This window comes from Panthera uncia, chromosome D2, assembly GCF_023721935.1.
Source record: "Panthera uncia isolate 11264 chromosome D2, Puncia_PCG_1.0, whole genome shotgun sequence".
NCBI lineage: Eukaryota > Metazoa > Chordata > Mammalia > Carnivora > Felidae > Panthera > Panthera uncia.
The window spans coordinates 28,971,286-28,999,275 of NC_064818.1; the positions used below are offsets into that span (position 1 = coordinate 28,971,286).

General features: G+C 40.2%; 1 protein-coding gene across 1 annotated transcript; it reads left to right on the plus strand.

The window, feature by feature from the left end:
- Window positions 1-1,726: 1,726 nt before the first annotated feature.
- SUPV3L1 (Suv3 like RNA helicase) lies at window positions 1,727-27,808 on the plus strand. Its single transcript, XM_049645163.1, has 15 exons — window positions 1,727-2,215; window positions 9,084-9,161; window positions 9,995-10,102; window positions 11,165-11,279; window positions 12,446-12,614; window positions 14,456-14,567; window positions 16,891-16,968; window positions 18,332-18,423; window positions 19,685-19,865; window positions 20,410-20,503; window positions 21,631-21,850; window positions 23,083-23,163; window positions 23,541-23,717; window positions 26,545-26,693; window positions 27,329-27,808. The coding sequence occupies exons 1-15, from the start codon at window positions 1,939-1,941 to the stop codon at window positions 27,759-27,761; spliced, it is 2,364 nt and encodes a 787-aa protein (XP_049501120.1). The 5' UTR covers window positions 1,727-1,938; the 3' UTR covers window positions 27,762-27,808.
- Window positions 27,809-27,990: the final 182 nt, after the last annotated feature.

A 27,990-nucleotide genomic window follows, 5' to 3' on the forward strand; every position in this document is an offset into this window, starting at 1 on the left:
CATTCTCCCAGTTTCCAAATCTGATGAGACATCCTTGTTTAATGGCCTTTTATATCATATTTAAATTGTCCTAAGGATTCCTTTGTTAAGTCTCTCTATTCCGTATACCTGGTCTCCACCATAATTCAGACACCCTAATCTACCCTCTTTAGCTAGAAATTTTGGAGAGTTGTAATTGGTTTTCCTCCCTGTTTTTTGGAGGAAAGGGGTGGGGGAGACAGCTGTTCCAGTCTATGCTAGACGCTTTCTAAACTGCTCAAAAATTTAACAACATTTTGCCAAACACAGAAGGAAGCCTGTCTTAATCCTGGCATTTAAATTTTTTCAGTATGCCTTTTCCATGGTTAAGCGTCTGCTTACACCTCTTCTCTGAAGAGAATCTCCTTACATCTTCCCTATTTGTCTTGTTTCATTTGCTTTTAAGTCTGGCAGAAACTTCCTTAAGGATCTGAAATCGCTCCTTTCTTTGACCTCTCACTAGCCTGAGTAACAAGCATTTGCATTACTTAACATGTACAGTTCCTATCACTAAAATCAGATCTGAAATTATTTGAGAACAAAGGGTTATCTACTTGTATTCTGAGGTTTGAAATATATTCTGTGGGGGCGTCTGGCTAAGTCTTGAGCATTTGACTCTTGATCTGGGGTCCTGAGTTCCCGCCTCATCTTGGGGCTAGAATTTACTTAAAAACAAGTATTGGCTTAGTCCATTGGGCTCAGGTCATGATCTTCTGACTAGGAGTTCGAGCTCCCATCTAGAGTCTGACAGCTCAGAGCCTGGGGAGCCTGCTTCAGATTCTGTGTCTCCCTCCCTCTCTCTGCCCTCCCCTGCTCACATTCTGTCTCTCTAAAAAATAAGCAAACATTAAAAAAAAATTAAAAACCAAACCAAATATATATATATATATATATATATATATATATATATATGTATATATACACACACACACACACACACACATATATACACACACGTATACGTGTATGTGATCAGCATATACATCAATATGTATATATCCTGGGAATGAAAGGCACATTAACAAATTGTTACTGGTATCCTATTTGACGCAGGAGTATTACATATCACATGACACGTCCCTTCAAGTTGCAAGATCTTAATGTTTCAGGTATGAAAGAGATGTGGAAAATACAGCAGCGTATTTTGAATTAACATGTTGCAAACTCCTATGACACAGTATTCAACCTATGCAAATGAAACGAAACTCTGGGGGTACTGAGGACATATTTTAGTGCTATGCGGTTGTGACATCTCAGCTGCCTGGACGACGTACACAAACTGCTCATACTAAAAAAAGAGTACTTACACAAGTGTCACACAAGGGGTTTACCTAAGAACTTGCAGAAAAAAATTCCTTAGCAACACTCCTGAAGGCCAGATCAGGTTATGCCCTCTCACGCTATTCTAACACAAAACCAAAGTTAATAATCCAAGAAACTTGAGAAATGCTCTTTAGTGCTCCAGTCAGCAAGTCACGCTGGTGCCCACAGCAGAAGTACCCCCCCAACCAGCCTGGTCAACACTGCGCCCGGCGGTGTCCACGCGCTTCTGAACTCGCGCGCTCTTACCAGGCCAGCCCGAGTCACGTGACATAGCTCTCAGGCCCCCTCCCCTCATCTGTGATATCATCAATGGTGCCTGATTACTTTCTTTTCTTTAGAGAAAGCCGGCCCAATCAATAATGAAAGAGAGAAAGAATATAAGAATTTCATCTTTTCTGGTTTTTATTTCTAAGCGTTTCCTCTTCTTTATGAGCAATCGCACGACACTACCTTCTCCTTATTGATCGGGCGTTATCCTGGGCAGTTCCCCTGAGCGGTCTGGGTCTTTCTGGACTGTAGGCACTGGCGGGGCGCGTCATTGTCCACCGCCAAGTCCCGGGCTGCTCCCGCCGGCCTCCTTTAGGGCGTGCGGCCTCGATGTCCTTCTCCCGGTGTGCCCTGTTGTGGGCTCGGCTCCCGGCGGGGCGCCGGGCTGGCCACCGGGCAGCCGTCTGCTCTGCCCTTCGCGCCCACGTCGAACCCCTTCCTGGGGCTTTGGGGCGCGTGTCTGCCGTTGCCTCCTCCTCCTCCTCCTCTGCCTCAGGAGGCTCCAAAGCCCCGAACACGTCTTTGTTCGTGCCGCTGACTGTGAAACCCCAGGGCCCCAGCGCGGATGGCGACGTCGGGGCCGAGCTAACCCGCCCTCTGGACAAGAGTGAGTGCGGGAGCCAGCGAGGGCGGCGGGGGTGTCTGCAGGCCCACGCGTGGCCGCGAGGAAGCCGCATCCCCTTTCCCTGGAGAACCCGGGTCCCCTCAAGCGTTGTCATCGTGCTTGTCAGTGTCTGCCTACCGCGCTGGTTTGTGAGCTCCTCCAAGCTTGGGGCTGCGTCTTAGTGATCCTTTTATATGTCGCCCCAGAAGTGGTCTTTTTCCTTTTACTGCTCTCTCTGAATCGTTTCAACCCTCTTCCGATGGGACGATTCGCCTTTCTTAGGTCGTTCGGTGGACGACCGCTTTTTCTGGCATCCTTTTTGGTTCCTTCGCCCCTGCCCAGAACTGATACCCCTGAGAAGGGGCAAGGGAGGTGTCAGTGAAAAGCCAGAGGAGGATCGCTTTAAGGAGTCTTTATAATTTACTGGCACTTAACACTCCAGAAACTTACAGTCTCGCGGGGAGAAAGGATGTATGGATAACCAAACGTAATACAAGTTAGAACATGATAAGGGTGTCCTCGCCTAAGGTGGTCTGTATCCTGATCATCCAGGACTCCAGAGAGAAAGGAGTCCGCTTAGCATCAGTAAGTGGCAGTGTGTTTTGTTCCCCAAAGTAACTTTGGATGGGAGGCATGCGGATGGTTTCAAAAGGATTTTCAGATTATAAGGTTGTACGTCTTTAGTTTCTGAACGATTAAGGAGGCAGGGAATTTCCTCAGACCAAATGAAGCTCTGGGAGGCCGAGGGAATTGTATAGCTGCACAGGGCACTAGCTCTCCAGAAGCTATTTTCAGGCAGTTCACTTCAACAAGCAACATTGGTCACTCCTATTGTAATTTTTGTTGTTGTTAATTTTGTTTTTAATTTTTTTAAAAAATTTACATCCAAGTTAGTTAGCATATAGTGCAACAATGATTTCAGGAGTAGATTCCTTACCCATTTAGCCCATCCGCCCTCCCACAACCCTTCCAGTAACCTTCAGTTTGTTGTCCATATTTATGAGTCTCTTCTGTTTTGTCCCCCTCCCTGTTTTTATATTGTTTTTGTTTCCCTTCCCTTATATTCATCTGTTTTGTCTTTTAAAGTCCTCCTATGAGTGAAGTCATATGATTTTTGTCTTTCTCTGACTAATTTCACTTAGCATGATACTCTCCAGTTCCATCCACGTGGTTGCAAATGGCAAGATTTCATGCTTTTTGATTGCCGAGTACTACTCTGTTGTGTGTGTGTGTGTATACACACACACACACACACACACACACACACACACACCACATCTTCTTTATCCATTCATCCATCGATGGACATTTGGGCTCTTTCCATACTTTGGCTATTGCTGATAGTGCTGCTATAAACATGGGGGTACATGTGCCCCTTCGAAACAGCACACCTGTATCCCTTGGATAAATGCCTAGTAGTGCAATTGCTGGGTCATAGGGTAGTTCTATTTTTAGTTTTTTGAGGAACCTCCATACTGTTTTCCAGAGTGGCTGCACCAGCTTGCATTACCACCAACAATGCAAAAGAGATCCTCTACTCCTATTGTAATTTAAAAATGTAGACTACAACATACTATGGGCCAAAGCTTGTTTTGGGGGGCAGAAGTACAATACTTAAAAAAATTTTTTCAATGTTTATTTATTTTTGAGAGAGACCGAGTGTGAGTGGGGGAGGGGCAGAGAGAGAGGGAGACACAGAATCCCAAGCAGGCTCCAGGCTCTGAACTGTCAGCACAGAGCCTGACTTGGCGCTCGAACTCATGAGCCATGAGATCGAGACCTGAGCCGAAGTCCGGCGCTCAACCAACTGAGCCACCCAGGCACCCCAAGAAGTATAATACTTTTACTGAAAAATGTGATTGAACTCATGGCTATTCCTTTTTTTTTTTTTTTTTTTTTAAGTTTATTTATTTATTTTGAGAAAGGAAGAGAGAGCACGAGCAGGGGAGGGACAGAGGGAGAGAGAATCCCAAGCAGGTTCTGTGCTGTCCGTGCAGAGCCCGTAGCAGTTAGTCCCACCACTGTGAGATCATGATCTGAGCCGAAATCAAGAGTCTGGACGCTTAACCTCCTGAGCTACCCAGGTGCCCCAGTATATGCTATTCTTTAACCAGTTCTTCGAAGACAGTGTTAGGCTAGCTATTTCACTTAACGTGGGAGTTGGGAGGTCTTTATTTTGGGGTACTTTTAATAATGTGATAATACTATTAAAATAATAATTTTAATAATGTAATTATTGGTATTAATACTATTTATCTTAAGGTTGTGGTAAAAAAAATACATAACAAAACTTAACCATCTTAATTTTTGGTGTACAGGCCAGTAGTGGTTAAGTATATTCGCATTGCTGTGAAACACATCTCCAGAACTTTTTATCTTGCAAAACTGAAAACCTAAACCCATTAAACAAGTTTCCTCATTTATTTTATGTATTTTTTTCAAAATTTTATTTAAATTCTAGTTAGTTAACATATCGTGCAATGTTGATTTCAGGAGTAGAATTCAGTGATTCATCATTTGTAACACCCAATGCTCATCATAACAAGTGCCTTCCTTAATACCTATCTCCCATCTAGCCTGTCCCCCACCCACATCTCTTCATCAACCCTCAGTTCTCTAAGAGTCTCTCATAGTTTGTTTCCTTCTCTCCTTTTACCCCCATCCCACATGTTCATCTGTTTTGTTTCTTAAATACCACATATTAGCAAAATCATATGGTATTTGTCTTTCTCTGACTTACCCTGTTTAACATAACACACTGCACCTCCAGCCACATCATTGCAAATGGCAAGATTTCATTCCTTTTGATGGCTGAGTATTATTCCATTGTGTGTGTGGGTGTGTGTGTGTGTGTGTGTACGTACATGTACGTATGCATGTGTGCGCATATGTATACACACACACCATATCTTTATCCACTCATCAGTCAGTGGACATTTGGGCTCTTTCCATAGCTTGGCTATTGTTGATCATGCTGCTGTAAACTTCAAGGTGCATGATTCCCTTCGAATCTGTATTTTTGTATCTTTTGGGTAAATACCTAGTAGTGCAGTTGCTGGATGGTAGGGTAGTTCTACCTTTAATTTTTTGAGGAACCTCCACACTTTTCCAGAGTGGCTGCACCAGTTTGCATTCCCACCAACAGTGTAAGAGGATTCCCCTTTCTCCTCATTATCTCCAGCACCTGTTGTTTCTTGTATATAATTTTAGCTCTTCTGACAGGTGTGAGGTGGTATCTCATCGTGGTTTTGACTTGTATTTCCCTGATGATGAATCATGTTGAGCATCTTTTCATATTTCTGTTAGCCATCCATCTGGCTGTCTTTGCAAAAGTGTCTGTTCATGTTTTCTGCCCATTTTTTAACTAGATTATTTGTTTTTTGGGTGTTGAGTTTGCTAAGTTTTTTGTAGATTTTGGATTCTAACCCTTGATCTGATATGTCATTTGCAAACATCTTCTTCCGTTTAGGCCGCCTTTGAGTTTTGTTGATCATTTCTGTCACTGTGCAGAAGCTTTTTATGTTGATGAAGTCCCAGTAGTTCATTTTTGCTTTTGCCTCTGGTGACATAGAAGAAGTTGCTGCGGTCAGGGTCAAAGAGGTTGCTGCCTGTGTTCTTTAGGATTTGGACGGTTTCCTGTCTTACATTTAGGTCTTTCATTCATTTTGAATTTATATTTGTGTATGGTGTAAGAGAGTGGTGGAACTTGTTCCATTCCTCTGCATGTTGCTGTCCGGTTTGCTCAGCACCATTTGTTGAAGAGACTTGTCTTTTTTCCATCGGATGTTCTTTCCTGCTTTGTCAAAGATTAATTGACCATGTAGTTGTGGGTCCATTTCTGGGTTTTCTGTTCTGTTCCCATTGATCTGAGTGTCTGTTTTTGTGTCAGTACTATACTATCTTGATGATTACAGCTTTGTAATGTAGCTTGAAGTCCGGGATTGCGATGCTTCCAGCTTTGCTTTGCTTTGCTTTGCTTTGCTTTGCTTTGCTTTTTCAAGATTGCTTTGGCTATTTCAGATCTTTTGTAGTTCCATACAAATTTTAGAATTGTTCATTCTGGCACTGTGAAAAATGCTGTTGGTATTTGGATAGGGATTGCATTAAAAGTGTAGGTTGCTGGGGCGCCTGGGTGGCTCAGTCGGTTAGGCGTCCGACTTCGGCTCAGGTCATGATCTCGCGGTCCGTGAGTTCAAGCCCTGCGTCGGGCTCTGTGCTGACAGCTCAGAGCCTGGAGCCTATTTCAGATTCTCTGTCTCCCTCTTTCTCTGACCCTCCCCTGTTCATGCTCTCTCTCTCTGTCTCAAAAATAAATAAACGTTAAAAAAAAAAATTAAAAAAGTGTATGTTGCTTTGGGTAGTATGGACATCTGAACAATATTTGTTCTTCCAATCCATGAATGTGGAATGTTTTTCCACTTTTTCGTGTCTTCCTCAATTTCTTTCATAAGCTTTCTATAGTTTTCAGTGTACAGATCTTTTACCTCTTCGGTTAGATTTATTCCTCGGTATCTTAATGGTTTTTGGTGCAATTATAAATGGAATGAGTTCCTTGATTTCTCTTTCTGCTGCTTCATTATTGTGGTAAAGAAATGCAACAGATTTCTGTATGTTGATTTTATATCCTGTGACTTTACTGAATTTGTATATCAGTTCTAGTAATTTTTGGTGGGGTCTTTGGGTTTTCTACATAGTTGTCTGTGAATAGTGAAAGTTTGACTTCTTCCTTACCAGTTGAGATGGCTTTTATTTTTTGTTGTTGTTGTTTGTTGTCTGATTGATGAGGCTAATACTTCCAGTCCTGCGTTAAATAACAATGGTGAGAGTGGACATTCCTGTCTTGTTCCTGACTTTAGAGGAAAAGCTTAGTTTTTGCCCATTGAGGATGTTATTAGCTGTGGGTCTTTTGTGTATGGCTTTTATGATGTTGAAATATGTTCCTTCTATCCCTAGTTTGTTGAGGGTTTTTATCAAAATGGATGCTGTATTTGTCAAATGCTTTTCCTGTATCTATTGAGAGGATCATATATGTATATATTTTTAAATGTTTATTTATTTTTAAGATAGCGCCAGCAGGGGGAGGGACAGAGAGAGAGAGGGACAGAAGATCCAAAGTGGACTCTGCTGACAGCAGTGAGTCTGATGCGGGGCTTGAACTCACGAACTGTGAGATCATGACCTGACCTGAGCCAAAGTGGGACACTCAACTGACTGAACCACCCAAGCACCCCAAGGATCATATGGTTCTTATCGTTTCTTTTATTAATGTGGTGTATCACATTGATTGATTTGTGAATATTGACCCATCCCTGGAGCTCAAGAATAAATCCCACTTGATTGTGGCGAATAATTCCTTTAATGGACTGTTGAATTCGATTTGCTGGCATCTTGTTGAGATTTTTTGCATTCATGTTCATCAGGGATAACGGCCTGCAATTCTCCTTTTTCGTGAGATCTTTGTCTGGTTTTAGAATCAAGGTAATGCTGGTCTCAGAATGAGTTTGGAAGTTTTCCTTCCATTTCTATTTTTTTGGATGGCCTTTCTGTGTTTTGTGGGCAAAGACTGTATTCTCCATTTTTGCCTGCCTTTCCAGCAATATAGCATGTGTGCCTGGATCAGTAGAATGTTTATCTCTGTGGAATAATGCAGTGATATTTAACATGTACAGTGTTAATACAATTTCAGCTTGATTGATTAAAATATTTTCACTTATGACATTATTGCCTGTTTCCTCAGCAGACATCTAACTCAGCTTCCCCTGTTAGCACAGTGATTCTCTGCTGTCACCCTTGAAATAGTTTTCTAAGCCTTGTTTGAATACTTCCAGTGACAAGGAGCTGGCACTTTTTTGAGGCAACTTCCTTCACTCTTCTAATTGTTAGAAGTTCTTGTATAAGTTCCACTGAAATCTGCATCCCTTACTTCCCACTGGCTTTACTTATGCCATCTAGAACAAAATAAGTGTAGTCTGTTCTTTTTTTTTTTTAATTTTTTTTTGAACGTTTATTTATTTTTGAGACAGAGACAGAGCATGAACAGGGGAGGGTCAGAGAGAGGAAGACACAGAATCCGAAGCAGGCTCCAGGCTCTGAGCTGTCAGCACAGAGCCTGACACTGGGCTCGAACTCACGGACCGCGAGATCATGACCTGAGCCGAAGTCGGCCGCTCAACCGTCTGAGCCACCCAGGCACCCCAGTCTGTTCTTCTTAAAACCATCATCTTCCTTGGGGCGCCTGGGTGGCTCAGTCGGTTAGGCGTCTGACTTCGGCTCAGGTCACAATCTCACAGTCTGTGAGTTCGAGCCCTGCGTCGGGCTCTGGGCTGATGGCTCAGAGCCTGGAGCCTGCTTCCGATTCTGTGTCTCCCTCTCTCTCTGCCCCTCCCCCATTCATGCTCTGTCTCTCTCTGTCTCAAAAAAAAAAAAAAAACCCATCATCTTCCAACTAAAGATCATCCCTCACCTCTTTAGTCATTTACATAAAAACATGATGATCTGGTTCTTGCGGTACTGGTTGTCTTTCTAGATACTTTTTGGCTGCTCACTATTAGATGTTTAGAATGCTTGTAAGTAAATGAAACAGAATACAGTTATCTAAAAGTGGCCTGATGGAGGCTAGGGACCATGTCTAATCCTGTGGTGCTTTGCTTATTCTTCTGCAGTATAACAGGAATATTCTGTTGTTTGACTACAATTTTTCTGGACAGCCCATTGCACTATTAAACCATAAAGAGCTCGTGGTCAACTAAAACCTTTAAGTGCTTACAGCACTCAGTAGACCGCTGGCTTGAGTATTAGGATTTCAAGTATCTTTTGCTCTTTGGGCCTTTCTCCATCTGGAAAACCAATGTTAAGCAAATCTTTCTTTCAGATGAAGTAAAGAAGATCTTAGACAAGTTTTACAAGAGGAAAGAAATTCAGAAACTGGGTGCTGATTATGGACTCGATGGTAAGGCTGCTAGCATTTCTATTAGAGATATTATTTTATTACTTCTTAGATTACATCTTTGTCAGTATTGTGTGAGACCTAGTGTGCCCTGGAAATAAGTGCATGGGTGTGGTCTGGAGGATTTCCCTGACCTTTGCTTCTGCCTTGGCAGGAGTTGGGCAAGATGCATCTGCTGTGCTGGACACACAGCAAGGGAGCTGTGTGTTTAGCTTTCCTCCCTGTCGTGCTAGGATTTCACTTTTGGTCAGATGATAGTAAACCAGCTGTAGACCCCCTGGCCCCACCTCAAAAAAAAAAGTCACTTTGAATTTTTTTTTTTAATGTTTATTTATTTTTGAGAGAGAGAGAAAGATTCAGAGCACAAGCAGGGGAGACGAGGAGAGAGAGGGAGACGCCGAATCTGAAGCAGGCTCTAAAACACTGAGCTGTCAGCACAGAGCCCGACACGGGGCTTGAACCCAAGAACTGTGAGATCATGACCTGAGCCGAAGTCGGACACCTAACCGACTGAGCCACCCAGGTGCCCCCCACCAAAATCACTTTGATGAGTTAGGTGTGTTGCGTGTATATACACTTTATAAGTTTATTTACTTATCTTGAGAGCGTGCACATGAGCAGGAGAGGGACAGAGAGAGAGAGGGAGAGAAAGAGAGAATCCAGCAGGCTCTGTGCTGCCAGCACGGAGCCCGATGTGGGGCTCGGATGGTGAGATCACGACCTGAGCTGAAATTCAGAGTCCAGCAGTTAACAGGTGCCCCTGTATATGTACACTTATAAATAAGAAATGAAATGAAGACTAAGTCTTACCTATTTTGGTTTTGTATTTCCTGCAGCTCGTCTCTTCCATCAAGCATTCATAAGCTTTAGAAATTATATCATGCAATCTCATTCCCTGGATGTGGACATTCACATTATTTTGAATGATATTTGCTTCAGTGCAGGCAAGTGTTTAGAGACTTTTAAAAATCTCTTTAAAAATGTGTTGAACATACTTTGTATTTCTTCCCATACTTCATGTTTATTTCTCTGGTCAGAGCTTATTAACATCCTGTAAATAATTCCGTGCTTTCATAGGAGGCCTTTGAGGTCGTTTTGCTTTAAAAAAAAATTTTTTTTTTAGGTTTATTTATTTTTGGGAGAGAGAGAGAGAGAGAGAGAGAGAGAGACAGAGAGAGAGAGACAGAGCGTGAGTGGGGGAAGGGCAGAGAGAGAGGGAGACACAGAATCTGAAGCGGGCTCCAGGCTCTGAGCTGTCAGCACAGAGCCTGACACAGAGCTCGAACCCACGAACGGCAAGATCATGACCTGAGCTGAAGTCGGACACTTAACAGGCTGAGCCACCCAGGCGTTCAGAGGTCATTTTGCTTTTATAGTGGGTCCGTGGATTAAATCAACAATATATCTTAAGCTTGAGAAAGGCAGGGGCCTTGACCTTCTGCTCTCCACTCTGTGTTGTGTACAGGCCGCAGTGAAATGAACTCTCACCGAAGACAGAATTAATACATGGTGGATTTCATTTGTTTCTGCCACTGACTTTTTTCTCCCACATATCAGGACAGAGTTCTTGATGTAAAAGAAAAAAATATAAGAACATTATTGTTGTGTTCCCGTCGGCAGTTTGGCTTTGGTTATGGTTTTTAAATGTGAAGTGCTTGCGCGTCCATTTCTGTTCAGTAACCATAGGTCTTCTTTCTAATGTATATATCCAGGTTGTTTATTTTTAACTTAACTTTCACCCAAGTTGATCTTTACCTATTTATATTGGAGGAGTAGAGCATAGTGGTTGACAGCCAATTTGTTGTTTCTGTAGAAAGTGTAAGCGAAATTAGGAAGAAAACATAAGACAAAGCAGGATCTCAGAAAAGGAATTCCTCGCTCCAGAGTTTTTTTTTATCCTGGGGGCAGTGTCCCCTGAACTGGCTCACTAAGAGGAAAAGTTTCACTGAGTTTGGTTATGGATAACTTGTAGACTGTATGTGTTAATGTAGTGTTTTATTTTTCAGCTCATGTGGATGATTTATTTCCATTTTTCTTGAGACATGCGAAACAGATATTTCCTGTGTTGGAATGTAAGGATGATCTACGTAAGATCAGTGACTTAAGAATACCACCTAACTGGTTAGTTTCTTTATTTGTGGATTTGAGATTTTCAGTTTCTAATCTTGGGAGATTAGTGATCATTATATATTATATATATATATCATTATAATATTTTTTGTTGTATGCTGGACAAGAAATCATAAGGAGGCTAGGAGTTGTTTTCCCTAGAAAAGCAGGCAATTAATTCTGGTATCTCCCCTTGATTCTGATCAAGTTAGGTTGTAGGTTTTATTAGGACAAATCTAGAGTAGCCCTTAGTTTAGGGTGTTGGCCTTACAACTCAAGTGTGGCCTTTCCAGTGTGAGCTCTCACCATTTCCACACTGTAGCTGGAACTCCGACATCTAGCACTTTGCCACCCCTTTTAGACTTTCTGCCCAAACCCTTTGTGGTTGGGTGGGCCCTGCCCATGTTCAGCCCAGCCCTTGGTCAAGGATCCACAGGGTAGCCTCACCTAGACTTCAAGGCATCCTCTGCACTGAACCCTTTCTTCTTTTCCACAGTTTGCTTTCAAATTCCACCTGTTTTAGCATCTCTGAATTTTCTCGCTACTGCTCAGCTCGTTGGGACTGTCATACTTTGCTTGGGTTCCACCTCCTTGTGCCCTCCTGGGGTGCAGTACGGCACAGCTCAAGTGTTCCTTTGTTTCAGGGCTTGTAGTCCTACACTGTCTGCTGTTTATGTCCCTAAGCAGCTGCTGCATATACTGTCCAGTTTTGTACTTGTTTATGGTGGGAGGGCAAGTCCTGTACCATTCATCATGGCCAGAAGCAGAAGACTCAATTATTATGTTATATATGTTGAAATTCAGAAGGCTAGGCATATTTACTTACAGGTTCATGTGTTTAGAGCTGTGGAAATGATGTGAACATGTCTATGGAGCAGGATGGGGTTTAAACTTATTTGAAGTAACTTCTGAAGAAAAGGGACTAGTACAATAGCAAAAATATCCAAGAAATTAATTTGCATTTAGATTTTTCTGTCCTCTAGTTAGTAAATGCCAGTCTTAGAAAATAGTCATTATTTTATTGTGGATCTGAAAGTTGTCATTTAATTTTAGTTTCCAAAGATGCTCTCTTGTGAATATTAACAAGATGTTTCATTGGAATAGTTTTCAGTTGATACTTTTGCGAAGGTAGATTTTGAGGTTAATGGGATTAAGCTGTTTACCTTCTTATGTTTTAGGTACCCAGAAGCCAGAGCCATACAGCGGAAGATAATATTCCATTCAGGCCCCACAAACAGTGGAAAGACTTATCATGCAATCCAGAAGTACTTGTCAGCAAAATCTGGAGTGTATTGTGGCCCTTTAAAATTATTGGCACATGAGATCTTCGAAAAGAGTAATGCTGCTGTCAGTATATTACCAAGTATTTGCTTTTTTTCTTGTTAATTTTCTTGTTAATTTCTTGAAAATTGCTAATTTTCTTGTTAAGGAGGACTGGGCAGGGTGAAGGTGGGAGTTGGGAAAGGGCATATGTAGTAATTTGCCATTAATAAAAGTTGTCATAGTTCATTGTACTTTGTAGGATGTACCACTATTTTATGTATAATTGAGAAAGAAAAAGATGCTGTCAACTGACTCTGACTTGCCGTCAGTTGTTAAAATGTATTCTGATTTCAGAGATAGTAAAATGTGAAAAAATGTGTATTAGAATGAATGAAACACAATTATCACAGAATATTTCACAAATACAGAGAAGTGCAGAGAATTACACACAAATAACCTGAACCCACTCCCCAACTCCCATCAGATTCTAACATTTTGCCATCCTTGCTCTATTTAGTTTTTTAAGAAATAAAATACTGATATAGTTGAAACTCCCCTCTGAAGTCCTCCTTTGCTTCCTCAGAGTTAACCTAACTCTGATACGATATTTAATTTACCTTTTTTTTAGATCAGACTATGATGCTATCAAAAAGAAGTAATGATAAACCTGAAAAGGACCGAATGCCCTGTAGTCTGAGGCATCGTTTCACTAAATGGGCCACATTTTGGTTCACTGTTTTATTATAACTTTATAATGTAAGATGAACCAGTTTGGGAAGATAACTTGTATTCTGTTTTTTTGTTCAGAATAATTTGTGTAATTTGCATACATAATGCCTCCTTATCCATAAATATTTAAGAAAATATTTCCTCAGAACAATGACTTTGTTTTGCATAACCACGTGGCATTTATCTACAGCAGGGTATTTAATATTGATAGAATACTATTACTTAATCTACAGTCCATATTTACATTTTGCCAGTTGTCAGTAATACCACCCCCATTCTCTTCCAACCCCCCAGGATTCTGTCCAGGGTGCCAGCACTGTATTTTGTTCTGTCTCTAGTTTCCATTAATCTAGGACAGTTCCTAGGATCCTTCTTTCATCTTTCATAACCTTTACATTTTGGACGACTAATGGTCATTTGTGGTAAACTGTCACTCAGTTTGGACATGTCAGATGTTTCCTTGTGATTAGTTTTAGGTCACTAGGGAGATGGGCTGTCCCAGATTGCCTAGACTTTCCCAGATTTAGCACCAAAAGCACTTCGTCCTGAGGAACGCCTTAATTTCTGGGCAAACTGTTATACGATAGTATTAATGTTGCTCCTTGTCAAGGAATTATATTAGGAGATCTTTCTGGTTTTTTTTTTTTTTTTTAATCTTTTAATGTTTATTTATTTAGAGAGCACAGAGGAGGGGCAGAAAAAGAGAGGGATAGAATCTCAAGTAGGCTCTGTGTTCGCAGTGCAGAGCGGGACACTGGGTTCCATCTCATGAACTGAGATTATGACTTGAGCTGAAATTAAGAGTTGGATGCTAAAAAAAAAAAAAAAAGAGTTGGGTGTTTACCCAACTGAGCCACCCAGGCACCCCAGGAGGTCTTTCCATTCTTAAATATTACTTATGATATTCTTCCTGAATCCAGAAACAATTCACATTTGTTTTAATACTGCTACAGTGCAGAAATATACAAAGTTAAGTGAAACTGCTACACAGTCTCATGTTTTTGATACCTGAGAATTTAGCTAATTAGAGGTGTTTGCAAGTTGACATACTTTGTGTAAGAGCGGCTTTCATAAAATTTTTTTAAAGGTTTGGGAATAAATTTGATGGTAATGGTGAGAATATTAAACAACCCAAACTTCTTTTTGCTATTATTTTAAAGATGGCAATAACTCCAGATATCTTTTTGTCACCTTAGGGCGTGCCGTGTGACTTGGTAACAGGTGAAGAGCGTGTGACCGTGGAGCCAGATGGGAAACAGGCTGCCCATGTTGCTTGTACAGTTGAGATGTGCAGTGTTACAACTCCTTGTATGTACATGCCATTTAAGAACCTTTAGGGTTTAGTAAGTTTTTATTTTAAAATACAGTTAAACATATGAAATGTGTTTTTATTGTGAAAAAATTTTAAATTGACACGAATAGGACAACATATCCAGTGCTCACCAGTGCTAATAAATGTCAGACTCTTGGTGGTGTTTGCTTGTGAATGTTCCTCTCCCCTTTTCTCTTAAAGGAACTAAAATGTTAACAAGTGTAATTGGTTCCTTTTTACCACTCCCCAGTTTAGTTCCTTTTTTGATCCAACTGCTGTCAAGTGTTTGGTGTGTATCTTTCCTGTCTTTTTTTACATCACTGATACATGTTACCTACCGATACTATGGATTGTATGATTCAAAACAGTCAGGTGATTATCATACTGTATTATTGTTCCACAACTTGCTTGGTACTCTATGCAGCATGTTTTTAGAACTAGTCTTGTTATATGTATATTAGATGTTTATCTTATGTGTATAATATGTATCATAAATATATATATCGCATTTATTCATTTAAACTTATAACGAAAATTCCATCTTACAACTAAAATTGTTAATTCCCCTACTAAAGAATATTTAGGTTGTTTAGGGTTTTTCATTATTATATATTGCACTGCAATGAACTTCTATTTAAGTAGTTTTGAAAATATTTTGTTTAATTTTATTTTTTAAATGTTTATTTTGAAGGGGGGAGGTGTGTGTTAGCAGGGGAGGGGCAGAGAGGGGAGAATCCCAAGCAGGCTCTGTGCTGTCAGTGCAGAGCCTGACATGGGGCTCAAACTCACAAACTGTGAGCTCAAGACCTGAGCTGAAACCAAGAGTGGCCGCTTAACCAACTGAGCCACCCATGCGCCCCTGAAGATATTTTAAATAAATATTGACTTTTCCTTACCAGTAAGCAGTCATATCTTTGTTATAGAAAATATAAACATAAATGCAAAGAGAAGGAAAAAACCCATAACCTCCCAGTCCTACTCATCCAGAATCAACAAGTGTTAACGCTGTGGTGTGTATTTTCCAGATTTCTTCTATGTTTATGTTTGTATTGTGTATGCATATACTTAATGTGTGCATTGTGAGTGTGTATATTAAATAGGAATTACACATTATGTACTCTAGTTAGTTTTTTCATTTTAATAATCGTAACTTTCTGAGTAGTTTTTTTACAAATGAATTTATTATAAAAGTAACACATTGTAGACATTCTGATAGCACAGGAGTTCATAAATCAAAATTCCCTCTTCTGTCTCTTCTTTTCTAATCTTGTTTGTATGTACCCAATTGGAATAAGTAATTTTTAATCTGATGGTTTTTCAGTATAAAACGTCCTCTCTTTTGTTTCCTAAATGTTATTATGGGTATATTAATTTTTTTTAATGTGCTCTTCTCAACTCCTTGGTATTTGAGGAAGAAGATTAAAATATAATTGATATGACACAAGGAGAATAAAATAATATTGTTGAAAACATTTTGGCAACGGCATCTGTGTGGCTCAGTCGGTTAAGCGTCTGACTTTAGCTCAGGTCATGATCTCATGGTTTGTGAGTTCGAGCCCCCCATTTGGCTCTCAGCACAGAGCCCACTTTGGATCCTCTGTGCCCCTCACTCTCTGCGCCTCCCCCTGCTCGCTCACTCGCTCTCTCATAAAAAATAAACATTAAAAAAAAAAATCTTTTTGGCGTTAGAAAATAAAATGAGGCACTAATTTTTGCCTTAGTGATGAGGTTTTAAAACCCCTAAGAATGGGCATAGCTAGAGCTCAGGAAATTACACTTTCTATCCCATTTTCTGCTCCTGACACCTGTCTGGGTTCATATGATAGAGAAGCTTCATTTACAGTAGGACTATCTGCTCCTTATTCCTGGAAGCCTAGATGCTTACTTCTTTTACTACCCTGTGGATATGTTAGTTCTTATTAAGTAGATTCTCCAGGCTCCCTCTGAGATTGCAAAAAATAGGACAAATGAACCTACTAGATGTTGTATCGCCTGGGTTAGAATTTTATGTTTTTAGATCTTAAACTTGATCTCTGTACATGCTGTATAAGCTTGGGCCAGTGACTTAACTTCTCTGGGCCTCAGTCTGTTCTTCTATAAAACGGCTAGAATGATGATACTTATGGCATAGATTTGTTGTAAGGATTAAATGAGTTAAAATTGTAAAGCACTTAGAACAAGCCTGCCAGAAAAGAAGTGCTTCGTGAGTGAGCGATGGTGGTGATTATGGTGGTGATGAAAGCTTGAGTTTGGGTGCTATGATTTGTTTATAATATTATTTAAGTAGATTGTATTGCTCATGACGAATTTTTATTTTAGATGAAGTGGCTGTGATTGATGAAATTCAAATGATTAAAGATCCAGCCAGAGGATGGGCCTGGACCAGAGCGCTTCTAGGTTGGTGGTCTTAATGCTAACACCCGTGCTTTGTGACCTCTGCACGGAGTTGCATTTCTCTGCTTGACATTGCCAGATAGAGTTCTTAGGATCCTCTCTTTTTGACACAAATCGAACAAAATTCAGCCTAGTGTGAGTTCTTAGTTCCTAAATGTTATTTTAAAAATGGGAAGTCCAGTTTTCTTACTATAAAGTTAGCATAATCGGTTAATTAAAGTTAAAATGTTCAAATCTCGCCACCTTTACACAACCATCTTAACATTTTGGTGTTTCATGCGGTCTTTTTCCTCGTGCATATGGTGTTTTGTGAATATATTATTTTGTATCTTGTGTTTTTTTTCGGTTCTCTTGTTTCGTAGATTTTTTTCACACCACATATTAATATTGCACATTCTCCATTGAAGAGCTGTACCTATTTTTTTCCACAGAGTTGAACATTTGTTCCTATTATTGATAGTGCTACAGTAAAAATTTCTGTGGCCATAGCTTTTTATTTATTTTATTATTTCTTTAGGATAGGCTCCTGGAATTGGGAGTTCTTGAGGTCCATGGACATGAATGAATATTTCTACTGCTTGATATTGGAGTGAATTTTTGATCATTGTGTTATAGGGCAGGTGTTTGCAAACTTAAAAACAAATAGCTGAACTCTCTCTTCAAACAAATCACATACCTTAAAGCCTGTAATTTAAAATGAGAGTGGATCTGCTCAGTGGTAAGGAGCTTGGAGTTTCTTTTACCCTCCGGTCCCCAGCCTCCGAGGTACCTCAGTCATTCCATGGAGCCTAATTTGAAAAACACAAGTATAAGATTCAGTACTAACCATCAGAATGCCAGGTTCTGGTCCTTTGTTGGCTTTACTCTGTAGTGGACTCAAAACCATAGCCAAAGCAGTTTAAAAGCACTGAGATTGGCATGCCTGAGTGGCTCAGTTGGTTAGGCATCTGACTCTTGGTTTTGGCTCAAGTCATGATCTTACAGTTTCATGAATTCAAGTCCCGCATTGGGTTCTGTGCTGGCAGCATGGAGCCTACGTGAGATCCTCTCTCTCTCTCTCCTTCTCTGCTCTCTTCTACTTGCACCGTCTGTGTTTCTCTCAAAAAAAAAAAAAAAATAAATAAATAAAATAATAAAATAAAATAAAATAAAAAAACTGAGATTTATAGAGATAATCTTTGCCCGCTAGAAGGTTGTTGTCGTGAGGTTTGAATCAAAGAGATAATTATCAAAGAGATAATATTGATGAAAACACTTGGTAAAGTTATAGAGCAATCGGTAAGGAAACTTCAAGTATTTTTGTTATATAAAGTGTGAAATATTTAATTTCGTATCTTTAAAAAACTGTCGATTTTGCATTTGACAGGACTCTGTGCTGAAGAAGTCCATTTGTGTGGAGAATCTGCTGCCATTGACCTGGTTACTGAGCTCATGTACACGACGGGAGAGGAAGTGGAGGTAGATCACATGCTTTGTTCTCAAGGTGGCATAGCAGATAGCCTGGAGTACCCCAGCAGTGGCTTCAGGGGTCCCAGATAGCGGCAAAGTCAGAACTTAACTAAAAAGAAAGTGTCATTTCCTCACAGTTGGCTAGATCATACGTGTTTGGTTGAACCTCATGATCCGGAATTCCGGTGGAATGACCATCACACCCCAAGCCTTCCAAAAGTACAAGAGACTCGTAATCTTCTCTTGACAACGCCTTATGGAGTGTGAGCAGTTCTCTTTAGAATTAAATAAGTCAGGAATGTTGGAAGTTTGAGGCTTAGCAAAAGCATATGGTTTTCAGAATTTCGGATGTCAGAGATTAGGGCCTTTTGCTGGAGATAGTTTGTATCCCTTTCTCCAACGTGGACAGTAGAAAATAACTGGTTTCCTTTCAATCCTAATTTTGTGTGTGTGTGTGTGTGTGTGTGTGTGTGTGTTTTACTATAGTTCTTTAATAAGATGAAGAAATACTTAAAAATCGGTTCATTAGTTTTGTGTTTAGCTTTCAGAGAGAGGGTGGGATGTAGTGGAAAAAATTGTGGGTTCTAGTCTTGGCTTTGCTGTTAACTAGCTTTGCGTTGTTAGGCAGATTGCAGAAGGCTAGAACTGAAAGAATCCTTATCAGACCTGATCTTTTATGTGGACTCTATTTTGCTTTTTCATCAAATTGAAATAATAGTAAACCTCTGAACTTACCAAGTTGCCACGAAAATCGAATGTATATGAAAGTGCTTTGAAACTCTGTGACATGGGGGTGCCTGGGTGGCTCAGTTGGTTAAGCGTCCGACTCTTGACTTCAGCTCAGGTCATGATCTCACGGTTTGTGAGTTCGAGCTTTACGTCTCGGGCTGTGCACTGACAGTACAGAGCCTGCTTGGGATTCTCTCTCTCCCCTCCTCTCTCTGCCCCTCCCCGACTCATGCGCGCGCTCTCTCTCTCTCTCTCTCTCTCAAAAAATAAGTAAACTTTTAAATAAAGAACATTTAAAAAAAAATTTGTGGCATGCTGTATATAACATTTTGTTAATTTAGAAAACACCAATGAGAACTGATGGTAACATTTATAATATGAAAATAAATGTTTTTCTATATTGTAAAATACCATGTAAATGTAAAAACATTGGAACTTGTCAATTTTTAGCTGCTTTTGATTGCTCTGCCCATTTTTCACCTCATAGTGACAGGAAGTTGAGTTAGTTGTGTTATTTTACAATATCATGTCTTTATTGTAGGTTCGAAACTATAAGAGGCTTACCCCCATTTCTGTGCTGGATCATGCACTAGAATCATTAGACAACCTTCGGCCTGGGGATTGCATTGTCTGTTTTAGCAAGAATGATATTTATTCTGTGAGTCGACAGATTGAAATCCGGGGATTGGAATCAGCTGTTATATATGGCAGTCTCCCACCTGGTAATTATTGGCTTTCATCATTACAGAGACATGAAGTCTCTTCTTTTTGCCATTTATGTTGAGATGTGTCTAGAAAACACAGTAAAAGGTACTGAATAAGGTTGTTTGATACATTAGTAATTTGTTATGGGTCACATAAAATAAATATATTTCTCTGGTTCATCTCGGTGGGGATAGAAGTTTTTAATTATAGCTCTTGCTGCTCTTGTTAGACTGTATTTTAAATGTTGAGTTGATGATTTTGTTACAGAAATGTCATTAAAATATGAGCTTGGTACATAGTCTTAAAGGTGTAGTCCTGAAATCTCTTTATAAGTGTTCTCAGAAATGGGGCTAGTAGGGGATTGTGTTGCTCTGTCAGGATATTTAAAGGAGTAGGAACGAAAGATAAGTGGCTCTTTGAGGACATAAAGCAGTAAGTTTGAAACAGTAAGAGTTTTATTCATAAGAATGGAGAATGAGAGATGAGGGTTCTAAGATATACTTAGTGTGATGTGGTAAAAGATTGAGAGCACTGAGCGAACGTAAACTGTTCTTATTTTAGGGACCAAACTTGCTCAAGCAAAAAAGTTTAATGATCCTGATGATCCATGCAAAATCTTGGTTGCTACAGATGCAATTGGCATGGGACTTAATTTGTAAGTAATTTGTTTTTAATAATCATGGGTATTCTGTGGGTTTTCTAATTGGAATTAGAATGACCAAACACTTAACGTTTAGGAGAATGGGTATTATAATACAGTCGTGAAGTTTATCTTGCTGCCATCTCTTGAGGGAATAAAAAGAAAATATCGCACTAGGGATTTTGAATGACACTGTCTCCCACTAACCTGGTATAGTATCTCACTTTATTTTCAGGTTCTCAGCAGGTGTATGAGTGCCCATTATGAATGTGGGGCTGGCCATTATCTCTAAGAGTAACAGTGTTGTGTCTGTATTTTCTCTGAGGAGGCAAGGCAGTTATACCTTTTGGAATCCAAGAAGTATTCAAAGCTATTAATGGCAGCCAGCTTCTTTATTTTAGAGAAAGAGAGGGAGCAAGAGCAGGGAAGAAGGGCAGAGGGAGAGACAGAGAATCTTAAGCAGGCTCCATGCACAGTATGGAACCTAACATGACCCTGAGATCATGACCTGAGCCGAAACCAACAGTCAGACGCTCAACAGACTGAGCCATCCGGGCTCCCCAATAGGAACCAACTTTTTAATTTTTTTTTTTAACGTTTACTTATTTTTGAGACAGAGAGACAGAGCATGAACAGGGGAGGGGCAGAGAGAGAGGGAGAAACAGAATCCGAAACAGGCTCCAGGCTCTGAGCTGTCAGCACAGAGCCCGACGCGGGGCTCGAACTCACGGACCATGAGATCATGACCTGAGCCGAAGTCGGACGCTTAACCGACTGAGCCACCCAGGCGCCCCAGGAGCCAACTTTTAAAAACAGTCTGATAGCACTTTATATGGTTTACTGGTAAAAAAAAAAAAAAAAAAGTCATTTTCTATACCTTATTGAAGTATAATTTACATACTCCACAGTTCATTGTAATTGCACAGTTTAATGGTTTTTAGTAAATGTATACATTTGTTAAAAAGTACTATTTAATGGGAAGGAAAAGAATTACTGACAAACCTCTCTTACACTGTAAAGAGTGGACAACATTGTAAGCAGGTCTAAACTAGAACTGGAGTGAGCATTTCTGTAGTGACCCGAATGATGGGGAGTATTTTATACAGCAGTCTGTATTGAGATTACTTTTATTTCTATTTCAGGAGCATAAGAAGAATTATTTTTTACTCCCTTATAAAACCCACTATCAATGAAAAGGGAGAGAAGGAAATAGAACCAATTACCACCTCTCAGGCCTTACAGATTGCTGGCAGAGCTGGTAGATTCAGTTCAAAATATAAAGAAGGAGAAGTGACAACAATGAATCGAGAAGATCTCAATTTACTAAAAGAAATTTTGAATAGGCCTGTGGATCCCATAAAGGTAAGGTGTAACGTGTTGATTACTTGTCTGCGAAGGACAGTCATTCCTTCCTTCACTCACCTTCCAGACCCTTGCCTGAGACACCTGGAAACAGAAATAAGCAAAAGAAAGTTTTGTGCCATGAAAATCCTGTCAAGAAAGCCCTACTTTACTGCTTTGGAGAGCCCTAGGGACCCCTTCATTAGAGAATGGTGAGCAAATGGAAGATCCAGATTGAACGAGTTTAGTAAACCTGATTTTCCTTGAGTTCTTTCTGTACTCTAGCATTGGGTGGGGAGAGGGGCGTAGTTGCTGTGACAGCCAGCTGCAAAATTGTGAGAAGCTTGAATGTAGAAGAAACTCTTGAGTGTGGGGCAAAAACAGTACTAAGCGATATAACTTTGAGCCAGTTCGGACGAGGTTAACTTTTGGTTAGTGCGGTTAACGAGGCAGCAGCGTATGTATTTTAGTTATAAGTTTGTTAACTCATAATTTAAGTTGCCTAGAAAATTTACTTATAAATTACCGTGGCTCATCTCGTTTTTCAGTGACCCTAGTAAAAGGGGAATATAAATGAGTCGATGCAAGGGAAAATTCCTGGAGGAAAGCTGCGGTTGAAATCCTTTCTGTAGCTTTTGTTAAGAGTGCAGTTGCTAAGGACACACCCCCATTTCCCCTGTGTGCCTCATTTCTTGTGCCCATACTCTTCGTCCCTCCCGTGACTCAGGTCTGTCTTCTTTCCTCCTTTCCTCTTTGTGTTTCCCATTCCTTTTCTCTTTCTCTTTTTGCTTATACCCGCCTTATTAATACTGGGATACAGTTGAAGAGAGACTGGTCTCCAGTGTAGACATTCTCTCATGTATTTATGTTTGTCTGTCAGTTTTATTGCCTTGGTTAAAGCGATTGGGTTTTCCTTGTTCATTTTTGTTCAGTGAAGATAACGGAGACCCTGGAAGCGTTTTTGGTACTCTGTCAGATCATCAGAGGTTTGAGAAATACTAACTAAAATGTCAGCGAAAGGTTGATGAGCCAACTCAGTGGGTATAATTGGTCAGGGTCGCTAAACCATCTCATCAGCTTTCTCAGTTGGTGATAAATGGGAAAGTGACATTGCTTTTTTCTTTTTTACTCAAATTCTTGTCATTTAACTCATTTGGTGAGAGCTTAGCCTGAATATAGGACTTTATAAACAACTTAAGAAAAGTTGTCCTCTAAGAAGGAAAAACTTAGAGTTGTTCTTTCTTTTACTAAAGGCAGCTGGTCTTCATCCAACTGCGGAACAGATTGAAATGTTTGCCTACCATCTCCCTGATACGACACTTTCTAATCTCATTGTAAGTAAAAACGTACTTTTAAATCTCTCCTAAAATATCTAAAATATCTTTTCTAAAAAGGTTGACATTGCAGACAGTTACTAATTAACTTCGTGGGCATCAGTGGATGGTCTATTTTTGTGATATTGTTACTTATGAGGTTTATCTTGAAAGTGAAAACCTCCTCTCAAAATCTTCTGGGACTTTTGTCTGGAGGAATTTTCTGAGTATTTCAGGTTGGGAAAGCTATAGGGGAGGTCTTTTAGCCTGTGAGAACAGTGAATTAAACAGGCCTTTCTAGAAGACTGTTAAGGATTCAGAGATTGTCTTTTGTAGACTTGAGTACTTTATTCATGCCCACTTAGGCAGTCCAATAATGTATCTTTTTTTCCCTCCAGGATATTTTTGTAGACTTTTCACAAGTTGATGGGCAATATTTTGTCTGCAATATGGATGATTTTAAATTTTCTGCAGAGTTGATCCAGCATATTCCATTAAGTCTACGAGTGAGGTATGTTTTCTGCACAGCTCCTATCAACAAGAAGCAGCCTTTTGTCTGCTCTTCGTTGTTACAGGTAAGCCTTTATCTTTATATTTTGAGTTGTTTCAAGTCCATGCATTTCCCTAAACAGTACTTTGTTATTCAAGGTAAAACAGTTGGAGAGTACTTTTCCATAGGAGATACTATATAAGAACTTACATATAAAGTGGCTCTTTTTTTTCTTAAACGACAAATTCTTTTGAGGGAAGGGGGTCTTGCCTGATGATACACGTCTTTTTTTTTTTTTTTAATTTTTTTTTTTTGCTTGCTTTTAATTTTAATTTTAATTTTAATTTTAATTTTTATTTTTATTTTAAGTAGGCGTCATGCCCAGTGTGGGGTGTGAACTCACAACCCTGAGATTAAGAGTCACATGCTCTACTGACTGAGCCATCCAGGTGCTCGCTAATACACTTCTTTCTTAGTAGCATTGGTTAATATTTTTTGGAAGGGGGAGGGGAGTAGGGGTTAGTGGTGGTCATAGTATTCGGTTTTCCTGATTATAAGGCACTGAGCCAGGGATTGCTGTCTTGTATGAGTTTGGTGCCAGGCTTTTAGCCCCTTCTTATTCATTTGCATAGGGATACAAACCTCTGCCTTCTGAGGAGCATTTACGCACCCAAAAAAGGGGAGCAGGGAAGGGCAGTGGAAGCGGAACTCCCAGCCTCCTGCCATGTCCTCTCACTTTGCGGAGCCCTTGCCTCTCCCCTGTTGCCTCTTCCTGGAGTGCCCTCCCTGTCCCACTAAACCCAAGGGCCTCCTCTTGGAATCCTCCTCTGACTCTAGTCTTGCCCCTGTCTTCTGTATAGAACTCAGCATTCTGCGTACTGGCTGTGTTCTCACCAAATCTGTTTCTAAACTTATGTTCGAAATTACTTTCAAATCGCATAAATAATACATAAATGCTTTCTCACTGCATGAAGTGAAAACATTACGGATAGGTTAAATTGGGCTACCACCCCCAATCTCCGTCTTTTGACAGAGCTACAGTTAACAGTCTGTGTCATTGCAGACCTTTTCCGTTGCATTTGCTTACATATGTGTACATATGGAAATTCTAGTTTTGTGGGTGTGTTTTCCCATAAATGTTATAATGAATTATTCTGCAACTTGCCTTTTTCTTTTCCCTTTAATATGTCTTAGAGGTATTGCACACCCAGGTATTTACTTAGGAAATATGTTTCTTAGAGCTGGCATTTATGAGAGAGTTAGTTAGCATAAGGTTGAAATTTCTGGAATAAAGTCTGAAATGCTATAAAGTGACCTGGGTGGGGGCACCTGGGTGGCTCAGTCGGTTAAGTGTCCGACTTTGGCTCAGGCCATGATCTCGCAGTTTGTGAATTGGAGCCCCGCGTCGGGCTCTATGCTGACAGCTAGAGCCTGGAGCCTGCTTTGGATTCTGTGTGTCCCCCTCTCTTTGCCTTTCCCATGCTCATGTTCTGTCTCTCCCTGTCTCTTGATAATAAATAAATGTTAAAAAAAAATTAAAAAAAAAAAGTGACCTGGATGGAGCTCGGGTCCATGGACCTGACTCTGTTTTACCACCCTTCAAACAGCTGTTCTAATGAAGCAGAAGCATTTTACTAAGGGGTAAGAAGTCTGGAATGGTAGAGGCCAGCAGTTGCTTATGTGTTCTGATACTGTTAGCACATGAAATGTAGAGATTTTTCCTTTTTTTCTTGATCACCATTATGACTGACCTTTAAAAGACGTCCATCCCATTGATGGCCTCTGGTGCCCCGCAGGATAGTTGTTTGGAAATGGTGTTCCAGGGAGCTCCTTTAGGGCCAGCTGTTGGACGGAGGTATCTGAATGGATAAGTATCTCTCCCTTCCCCTTTTTGGACAGCTCCATACTTGGCTCTTTTACGTATTGGATTTTTACTAGTTTGTGGCCAGAAATATTAAAGTTTGGCTTGTCCTGCTCAGCACGTTAGCTTGGTCACATTTCCATCCTTCATGGCTATTCTGTTTGGCATGTGTTAGCAGAATGCATGACTGAATTTAATAAAATCATAACATTATTTAACCACAATTGTTCTAAAACTGCCTCGCCTCTCTGAAGTATGGACCTTACTTAGGTTAAACATTTAGAGATAATTTTCCCTAATGAGGAAATGAACGATTTGAAATCATCTTATTCTTGAAGGTAAACTTTTGCTCTACAGGTCTCATATGGTTGTATTTCTGTCTCCTATAGTATATTGTGATGCATAATAATGCCTGGCATTTGTGGGGGTTGGGGGCAGCCTGGTTTTCCGAGCACATTCTCCCAACAGTGTTCTGTGGTTCAAGAAGGAGGTATGGTGGTCTTATGGTATTGATGAGGTCGCTGAAGCACAGAGTGATGGCTTGGCCAGAGCCACACAGCTAGTGAAGAGGTGCAGAGTCCGTTTACTAGCTTGATCGACTCATGCCCAACCTTTCATCAAGCCCCCTCAGAGTTTCTTTATGAGAAGGAAGGATATTGACAAGATACAGCTTATATTTGCAGTTACAGGACCATTCCATAAAGGGGTAGAAATGAGAGACTTCAAAAATATCTGTCCAAAACTTGTAACATTAAATGTTCATTAAAGTTAACAGATTTAGGCTCTGTTAGTTTTTGTACGACTTCTGATGTACATGTTATTGCCCTGGCTTTGGAAAATGAAGGAAAGCACCCCCCCCCCCCACTTTTTTTCTTGAAGGTATCTTTATGAAGTATTAAATATTCTTAAAAGTATGGAAAAGTATAAAGAAGGAAAGAAACCAGCCTGTTGAACACACAACCGCAGTTAATGTTTTGTTGTGCTTTCTGTTTCTGATTGCAGATTTAAGTGCGTTTTGATTCTTTCACCAAACTCTTTTCTTCTCTTTCAGTTTGCCAGGCAGTATAGCAGGAATGAGCCACTGACCTTCTCGTGGTTACGCCGATATATTAAATGGCCATTACTTCCACCTAAGAATATTAAAGACCTCATGGATTTAGAAGCTGTCCATGATGTCTTGGATCTTTACCTTTGGCTAAGGTATCACATTTTTCCTTTACCTACTCTCATTTTTCTGAGTAATAGGGAAAATCAAAGGTTTTATGAATGGTCTTTTGCTCTCTCAAGTAACAGGCACATTTTTACAGGGTGCTGTCTGTTATGTTTGTTGTCCATTATGGCACTCGAGCCTTGTTTATACCCATTCTAAAAATGTCTAAGGACTTCTTATGATTCTAGTTAAGATAGGTAGGTGAGGAAGTGTACTAGATTTTTGCTACACAGATGGTGGTCCCCGGACCAAAAGCATTGGTATTACCTAGGAGCTTGTTAGAACTAGAGAATCTCAGGCCCACCCCAAACTTAAACTACATTTTAACAAGATCCCCAGGTGATTCATTTGTATATTAACATTTGAAAGGTGCTGCTTTACATCAGTGATTCTCAAAGGAGGGGCCTGTCCCCCTTAAAATATGATTCACTTAAGATATGAGTGATGACCTACCCTCATAATGACAGTATTCCTCAGGTGTGTTGGGGCTGAGCAAAGGCACTGGACAGAGTCTGCAAAAACAGAACATTTGGGGGCCAGTGTCCAGATGTAGTTACATCATTGAGATAAGCCCAGTGATTCTGATAAGGGCTGTTGCTATATAACATAATATGTCTTTTCCTAGCTACCGGTTTATAGATATGTTTCCAGATGCCATCCTCATTCGAGATCTCCAGAAAGAACTAGATGGCATTATCCAAGATGGTGTACACAACATCACCAAACTGATTAAAATTTCAGAGTCACATAAGCTGTTGAACTTGGAGAGCTTGTCGGCAGAGAACCGGTCCCGATTGTCAGGAACTTTAAAGAGCCAAGCTAGAAGGGTGCGCGGCACCAAAACTGTAGGGAGTAAAGCTGCTGAGACACCTGTCCCCAATGGAGGAGAGAAATCCCTGGCTTCCAGACTGGTGCAGCAAGGACTCCTCACTGCAGACATGCTGAAACAGCTAGAAAAGGAGTGGCTGACACAACGAACTGATGGCAAAGAAAGAACAGAGCCTGGGACTTACTCAAAAGGGACAAGAAGAAAGAAGAAGGAACCTGATTCAGATTAGTTTTATTTTATTTTTATTTTTGCCAATAAAAATCTATTTTAAAATCCTTTTTTCCTCATATGTATTTACTGCCTGCTACGGTATGTGGCTATTACGGGTTTTTTGTTTGTTTGTTTTGTTTTTGTTTTGTTTTTTGCTTGGGAAAATTAGCTCTTAAAGATAACTGCTGTTTGTTTCAACATTTAAAAACTACGGAATGTCTTAGGGATTTTATTTAAAGCTTTATATA

Bases quoted from the DNA above. Each gene is read 5' to 3' on its own strand.
- SUPV3L1 (XM_049645163.1), top strand. From the start codon at position 1,939: ATGTCCTTCTCCCGGTGTGCCCTGTTGTGGGCTCGGCTCCCGGCGGGG. The intron at 14,568-16,890 runs GTATGTACATGC...TTTTTATTTTAG, and splicing joins GTGCAGTGTTACAACTCCTT to ATGAAGTGGCTGTGATTGAT. The intron at 16,969-18,331 runs GTTGGTGGTCTT...TGCATTTGACAG, and splicing joins CTGGACCAGAGCGCTTCTAG to GACTCTGTGCTGAAGAAGTC.